An 8,079-nucleotide genomic window follows, 5' to 3' on the forward strand; every position below is an offset into this window, starting at 1 on the left:
GGGCCAGGAAGCCGCTCTCCCACTGCCCGTAGAGAACGAAGCCTCAAGAGAGCATCACCACGGCAGCCAGCGCCTGCGGGACAAAGCGCATCGCGCGCTGGCGGCGACACTGTCGGGAGTCTCCCCCCGCTTTTATCCACCGGCGTCCGCTGCCTCCACCGAGAGGTGCTCCCAGCCCTGCTTCCCCCGGACACAGGGCAGGGCATCTGCCGCCGCCCGATCACCAGCTCGCCCCAGGCGGCACAGGGCGCTCAGTCCCTCCGCCCCGGCGGCGCCATCGCAGCCCCGCCCCGGCCTGCGCTCAGCGGAGGCTCCGCCCCCGGAACACGGCATCGCCAGGCGCGGATATGACGAGCGGCGGCGGCGCCTCTGTCCCGGCGGGGCCCGGCGCTGCTCCGCGCCCCGGGAGGAGCAGTTCCCGTGGCAACGCCGCCCATGGCGGACCCGTCCCGGCGCCTGGCGGAGGCCGCCCGCCGCCGCCGCCGCCCGCCGGGGGAGGAGCGGCGGGAGCCTCCTGGCGCCGGGCGCTGCCGGACCCGCCACAGGCTGAAGGCGGCCGCGGCACTGGCCCGCGCAGGGAGCGAGGGACCGGCGGCGGTGAGTGCGGGCCTGGGGCGGACGGGGGCGCCGAGCCCTACGGGTAGCTGGTCGGGGGCGTCCCCAGGGCAGGGAGCGGGCGGGGAGTGGTCCCGTAGCGGCCCGGGCGGCGCCCCCAGGCCGTGAAACCCCGCGGGACGCGGGCCTCTTTGTGACGCCCCGTGGGCGCTCCCGGGGTAGCTGCCGCGCCCGTGTGCCTGCGCTGGTGCTCCTCCGGCCCCTGCGTGTCCGGTCGTGTGTCCCTCTGGCCTGCACGGCGCGCTTGGTGCCTGGTGTCCTGCCGGCGGGGAACACCTGCTCCCGGACTTGCTGCTAAATGCGGGTTTATCAGTTTGGAAGTAGCGTGGCGACTTATTCCCGCTGAATTATAATGCCTTAGAATAACGCCAATGCCTAAAATAATTTTTGAGTGGATAGATTTTTATTTTTTTTTACCCATGGTTGACATCTGTAGTGGTTTAGCCTCAGCCAGCAGCCAAGCCCCAAGCAGCTACTCACTCACTCCCCCGCCAGTGGGATGGGGTAGAGAATCGGAGAGGAAAAAGCCAAAAAACTCGTGGGTAAAGATAGTTTAATAGGGAAAGCAAAAGCTGTGCACACAAACGAAACAAACCAAGGAGATTTTGTTCACTTCGTCCCATGGGTGGGCAGATGTTCAGCCACTTTCAGGAGAGCAGGGCCCTGTCATGCATAACAATGACTTGGGAAGGCAAACACTCCAAATATCCCTCTCCTTCCTCTTTCTTCCCTCCACTTTATATACTGAGCATGATGTCATGTGGTCTGGAATATCCCTTTGATCAATTTGGGTCACCTGTCCTGGCTGTGTCTCCTTCCAGTGTTCGGAGCATCCCCAGCTTCCTAGCCAGTGTAGTAGTACAAAGAGCAGAGAAAGCTTTGGCTCTGTATAAGCACTGCTCAGCCGTAATAAAACATCTCGATATTATTAACCCTATATTCAGCACAAATTCAGAACATAGCCCTGCACTAGTCACTGTGAAGGAAGTTGACTACCCCAGCCAAAACCAGCATGACAGCCTGATTAGATACAAAGGCAGTGTGTACCTGAGGATGGGTATAGGAATGACACCTGTTTTTTTCTGCTTCAGTCTTAAAGACAAATACTTATTTTGACAGGAACACATCCCTGGAGGTTGTCTAATCCAACAAGCTGTGTGTAGTCCAGCATAAGTGCCCAACAAAAGAGGGTCAGGGCGTTCAGAAACAGGACAGGTCCAGCAGAACTTGGAAGGTGATAATATAGCTTGAGTGCAATTACTTGTTTTGACTGGTTTCTCTTAAAGTACAGAACTGTTCTCATATTTGTCATACATAAATGCTAGTCTTTTGGAGCTGTGTTTTGGAGGATACCATGTAAATCATAAACTTACTGACCACATCGAAGCAGTTATTTAAGAATGGGGAAGAAGACAGTACTGCCTGTTACCTTCATGATTCAAGTGCTCTTTAAAACTTGCAGCACTGAAGAGCTAGATCTCACTGTGAAGAGAAGCCTGACAAAGTAGTTAGGTCATGCTGCCTCTTTTTTCAGCGTTTCCTTAGAGCTACTACTGGGTTTTGCAACCTTAAAAGTGATTAACTGTGGGTTTCCGCATCTAGACAGTAAGATTTTTGCTTCTCTGTCATATCAATCATCTTTTATTTCTGTCTTTTCTAGAACATGACTTCAGTAGATAAAGAGTTTGCAGAAGACAGCAACTTTGCACCAAAAGCCAGCACCAGCAAGCTGCCAACAGATGCATCTCCTGACTCCAAATGCCCCATCTGCCTGGATAGATTTGACAATGTTGCGTATCTAGATCGCTGCTTGCATAGGTTCTGCTTCCGCTGTGTCCAGGAGTGGTCAAAAAACAAAGCAGAATGCCCCCTTTGCAAGCAACCGTTTTTTTCCATTTTCCATACAATTCGTGCTGAAGATGACTTTAAGGAGTATGTACTCAGCCCTTTAGAAAACAGCTCTTTTGCCAGCCCTGATGGCCGGAGATTTCGTTACCGTACTACCTTAACAAGGGAGCGCCGCAATCGCAGTTCCCCTTCCCGAAGGATGCTGTCCCCTCCAGATAATGGGATGTTGTTTGAAGGGTTGTCAAGCGAACCAGTGCGTCACAGACACCGAGAGATTCATCAGATGATGAAGAGGCTGGCCTCAAGGAGGCAGGCTAGCGCGGAGGGCAGATCTCTGCGGCAGATTCAGGAGGAGGACATGATCAACTTCCGCAGAGCCCTCTACCGTACTGGTGTGCGTATCCGCAGCATTCAGGATGGCGGCCGCTATCGAGACATCTCCGCAGAGTTTTTCCGCCGCAACCCTGCCTGCCTTCACCGGTTGGTTCCTTGGTTGAAGCGAGAACTTACAGTCCTGTTTGGTGCCCATGGATCTTTGATTAATATTGTACAGCACATAATCATGAGTAACGTGACTAGGTATGATCTGGAAAGTCAGGCCTTTGCTGATGATTTAAAGCCATTTTTGCTGAATCGGACAGAACACTTCCTGCATGAATTCATCAGTTTTGCTCGTTGTCCTTTTAACTTAGAAGCATACGATCAACATGCCAATTATGATTGTCCTGCACCATCATATGAGGAAGGAAGCCATTCAGACTCATCAATTATTACAATATCTCCGGATGTGGCATATTCTCAAGGGCCAGATAACAGTTCGTCTGTGCCTGGTCTTGGTCAGGCCCCCTGGGATGATGAAACTCCAGGGCCTTCCTATTCCGTTTCAGAAGAGGTTCGTGCAACCATAGCTTCTCCTCTGGAGTCATCAGAAAGTTCTGATGAGGACTCTGCTACAGGGAGTCAAGGAACCAAACTGCAGACTCAGTTACAGGCTAATGTTGACTCAAATGACAGTGGCTCTTCCTCAGACAATTGTGTCATTGTTGGGTATGTAAAGCCATTAGCTGAGAGGACACCAGAAGTGGTTGAACTGTCCTCAGACTCTGAGGAATCCATCAGGGAAGAGAAAAGGGAGGATGTCAAGAAACAGCAGCCAGTCCAGTGTCACAGCTGGAGTGACAGTGAACGAAGCAGGAGCTTCTCGCCGTGTTCCCCAACGTATAAGGAAGATGCAGGTAGTTGTAGAAGCTGTTTATCTCCTACAGTTGAGAAGACAGAGTCAAAAGAAGATGTGAAGAAAAAATGTAAGGGAAAAGATCTGCCTCCACGGGACTTGAGCTGGAGCCCCTCTCCAGGGAGTGACACAGTGTGTTCCCCTTGGAATCACAGGAAGGGAAAGTCTAGAAGCCCACAGTCCTGTTCACGGAGCAGTCGAGGCAGTCATGGCCATCGGTCTAGGAGGGAGCACCATAGCAAAAGCCAACTTAAAAGGAGACGATCAAGAAGCAGAGATAGCAGCAAACACAGGAGCAAAAGAAGCAGTAGAAGGTCGAGGGCTCGTGACAACAGAGCCTCTCTGAAAAGCCAGAGGGGCTCTCTGAGTGGTGAGAGCACTCCATCCAGAGAATTAAGCAGATCACGATCGTGTAGCAAAGGCTACAGTAAAAGGAGATCAAGAAGTAGAGACAGTGATCGGTATTATGTAAGAGACAGTTATCAAAGTAGACATCAGTGGGGTTCTGCTTTCTGTAGTAGAAAGGTGTTTGGGGATAGCTATGAATCCTCCAGTAGGAGGAGGACACGATCTAATACTCTCTATTCGAGGCAATCTGCTAGTCCAGAATACAGGATACGGTCATTTATTGAGAGGACAGACCTGCATAGCCAGAGGGGACTCCATGAGAGACACTATTACTGTTATGAAAGATGCAGGTCAAGGAGTCGGTCGAGCAACAGGTCAAGGACTCCTTCTGGAGGAACTGACAGAATGAAAAGCGAAAAGCCTGGTGGAAAAAGGAAGTACAAAACTCGCCACCTGGAGAATGCATTCACGGAGAGCATAAGTCTAGAAAGAGAAAATGACCCCAAGAAAACTTCCTCAAAATTCAGTGACTGCTGCAAAAATGAAGATAGCCCATCAGACAATCGAGCAGGTAATGAGTCAAAGCGTAAAAAAAGGAAGAAGAAGTTGAGGAGTCCAAGTGTGGAGATAGTCTACGAGGGAAAAGCAACGGACACAACGAGGCATCTTAAAAAAAAAAAGAAAAAGCATAAGAAGAAACACAGGAAACATCACATCAGTAACTCAGCACATTCTTCTCCAGTGGTGATTACAATTGATAGTGACAGTAGCAAGGAGCCAGAAAGTACTGAATGGGACAGCAGTATTACATGGACAGGCACAACTCTGAAAAATGAGGGAGAAAATGAGTCTCCATCTTCTTTCCTGAGGACAAGATGTGAGGAAACTGGAGAAGCAGACAAAAAGTACAGTATCCCTACCACAAGGGAAGACTTAGATGGTGACATTAGAAATGCTGATGTCAAACTTCAAGGAACAGCAGCTGATCAGAGTGTTACCACAGCAGATACCAGCAGTAACACCTCTCACACAGAAACTGTAACCAGCTATGTTCAGGAAGCACCAGCAGCGCCTTCCAGTCAATTATCTTCCCCCAGGATTTCCTTCCCAGAGCATCCAGAGAGACAACCATTGATACTAAGACTGCCAAAGAGACTTGTCAACAAATCCTCTTGGTTTGGTTTCCCAGAAGAAAAAATGTAGCACACTTTCCACGGAACATTTTTTGAAATTGTGAATTTAACTACCTTTTTTTTTTCCCCTTAAGAACTAAAATATCGGGTAGAATTTCTCTCTGTTAAAAGATGTCTGGGAAATGTGTAAAACCTTTGAATGTGTATGCACTTTTGAGTCGAAGAAGATAGAGTATTGCTAGTATGTAACTTTAAAAGTTTTTTTTTGGAAGACTGTTTAGAAATTGTAATTTGATAAAGCCATCCACAGTATTTCAAAGTTTTGCTTAAACCAAATGACAGAAAAGGAGCCCAAACCAAAAGCCAGAAAATTAATTTTATGGGGATTACCCTTCTTAGACAAGGGAAAAAATGTTTGGTTCATAAGAAATTATTCAGTCTGAATTCCAGCATCATTTCAATTTCTTTGGTTTAAGCTGATCTCTGCTGAAAAGTAGTCAGTGATTTCTACAGAGATCCTCAGAGGACTTCTAGTAATTTCAAGGTAAGCTATGTCAAAAGCTGAATAAAGCAATAAGACTTCTTTTTTTAAAACATATTTAGTATGTACTATGTGTTTTGCAAACAGAGCATTTTTCTTGTGATTTTGGGTGTCTTACCTATACAGACCATTGGATGTTTGTCAGTCAGGAGTAGTCCAGGTTGGAAGGGAGTTTAGAGATTTTCTGGTCTCTTCCTTCACCGAAAGCAGGAACTTTGATCAGATTGCTTGGGATTTTTTCAGTTTTAAGTTCTCCCAAAACTGGATGGCCCCTCTGTGCTACCCCTTCTAATGTTTGAGTGTTCCCTTGGGAAATATTTTTTTTTTCAGATTTATTTTTTTTTTTTATTCTTGTTGCAGCCTTGTGTCTTGCAGCTGTGCTGCTCTCAAGGAGGCTGTTTTTCCTCTTCTCTGTGCCCCACCACTGCATACTTGAAGACATCTGCCTTGTCTGTAGCCTTGGCAAGAGAGCAGCTGCTTGCAATAGCCGATACTCACCCACCTCAGCACACCCTAGATGTCCTGCTGTGTTTATGTGCAAGGCACAAGGCTCCAGGCAGAGTCTTGTTCTCCAGCTTTGTCCCTTACCTGTGCGCGCAGCAGTAGCTGTTAGGGCTGGATGAGAAAGATGCCTTCTCTCTTTCCTGTATTACTGCCTTCATGAGTTTGGTGGGTTTGACCTTGGCTGGTTGCCTGCCATATACTCTCCAAGCTTCTCCATTGCTTTCCCTTCTCCACAACACCGGGGACAAAATAAGATGGGAAGGCTGGTTTGAGATAAGGACAGGGAGATTACTCTCACTGGCCACATAGCCTTCGGGGGCAATTAGTGTCTTCTATTGCCAATGGAAAATTAAGTGGGTGGGTAAGAAACAAAGACAAAACTAAAACCAAATCCCCCTCCCTTCTTCTCATCTTCACTCTTTCATTCTAGGCTCTTCTACCTCCTGCTCTCCATCTGTGCAGAAGGATGGGTTATGGTGTTGTGGTCAGTCCATAACACTGTCTTACTCCTCATAACTCTTTACACTGTTCCTCTGCTCTAACATGGGCCCTTTCTACAGGGGTGTAGTTCTTCAGGAACGGACTGCTGCAGCTGCCAGAAAACCTGCTCCTATGTGGGCTCCTAAGCACAGGCTGCAGCTCCTGCCAGGTGGCTGCTCCTGTGTTGAATCTCCATGGGCTGTAGCTTCCTTCAGGGCATGTCCACCTGCTCCAGTGTGGGGCTCCCCACAGGGAGCAGGTGCGGTTCTGCTCCACTGTGATCCTGCATGGGCTGAAGGGGACAACCTCCCTCACTGTGGTCTTCATCAGCCCAGAGTGCCCATGCTGTGGTGAAGGGCTGCTGCTGCCTGACCAGTCAGCAGAGGTTGGCTGAGCCTGAGAGAGAGTCAGGAGTGATGGCAGTCAGTCCCCTCCACTCTTGCCCCTGAGAACATCCCTGAGCTGCAGGAGTCAGACTGATCTCTGCCTTGGGATTAGAAGATTTTGGGGAGTACAAATGTATGAAGGAGCTGGGTCACTGGCAGGCCCTGGGGCCACATGGTGGGAACCATAGTGGTGGCATCACTGTTATCTGGTCTGGAGGGAATGTGAGTGCTCCCTCTGTTCTGCTCAGTCCCAACAGCCTCCCCAGCTTCTCCTGGGGAGGGAAGGGGTCCAGAGGGGCTGGGGTGGCTCTCAGTGTTTGTGGATGCATGTGCCTTTGACTGGAAGCCTTGGTCCATTCACAGAGCTGCGGTATCCTTGGCAATAGTGGGACTTGTCCCTTGGAGTGCTGGGATAGAGGCTGTTGAGTGGGCAGGGCAGGCAGGCAGGTGAAGATGTCACATTAGGTACAAGGGAGAGGTTAGATGTACAGCCCTGACGGTCGGTGATGGTGTGGTTGGGAGCCTCTGGGTGAGGATGAGGGGGTGGAAAACAAAGCAGATGTTGTAGTGGGTGTCTTCTTCCAGTTGCCCAGCCAGTATGCCAGCGCTGAGGACTTTACAGGCAATTAGGGGAAATCTCTGGATTGGCAGCCCTTGTCCTTATGGCAGATTTCAATTTCCTAGAGACCAGCTGAAAATGATGCCCTCTGTGCTGTGCTGATCTGAAAGACTCCTGAAGTTTGTGGGAGAGAACTTCTTGCCATGAGTGCTCTGGGAGACAACTAGGAAAGATGCCTTCCTGGTTATGCTGGTTGGGAATGAAAGAGGCCTGGTGGGAGATGGCATGGTCATGGCCACAGTGCTTATGAAATGGTTCTGCTTAAAAATGTCAGTGCAATGAGAAAAAAGAAGAGCAGAGTGATACAGTGGGTTTTGTGAGAGCAAATGTTATGCCACCTGGGAGTCCCCTGGAAATCTGGTCTTGAGGGC

The 8,079-nt window shown here is 49.6% G+C and overlaps 1 protein-coding gene across 2 annotated transcripts; it reads left to right on the top strand.

Moving 5' to 3' along the window:
- The first annotated feature begins 435 nt into the window (after positions 1 to 435).
- Positions 436 to 5,776, top strand: TOPORS (TOP1 binding arginine/serine rich protein). 2 transcript variants are annotated; one of them, XM_017816434.1, is made up of 2 exons: positions 436 to 597; positions 2,276 to 5,776. In XM_017816434.1, exons 1-2 carry the CDS (start codon positions 436 to 438, stop codon positions 5,246 to 5,248), a joined length of 3,135 nt encoding a protein of 1,044 aa, XP_017671923.1. In that variant the 3' UTR covers positions 5,249 to 5,776. The 2 variants fall into 2 exon arrangements, with proteins under 2 accessions (XP_017671923.1, XP_017671924.1); XM_017816435.1 differs by lacking the exon at positions 436 to 597 and adding an exon at positions 1,749 to 1,849 and having other exon boundaries at positions 2,276 to 5,483.
- Positions 5,777 to 8,079: the final 2,303 nt, after the last annotated feature.

Source organism: Lepidothrix coronata, unplaced genomic scaffold (genome assembly GCF_001604755.1).
Source record: "Lepidothrix coronata isolate B3197 unplaced genomic scaffold, Lepidothrix_coronata-1.0 Scaffold55, whole genome shotgun sequence".
Classification (NCBI taxonomy): Eukaryota; Metazoa; Chordata; class Aves; order Passeriformes; family Pipridae; genus Lepidothrix; species Lepidothrix coronata.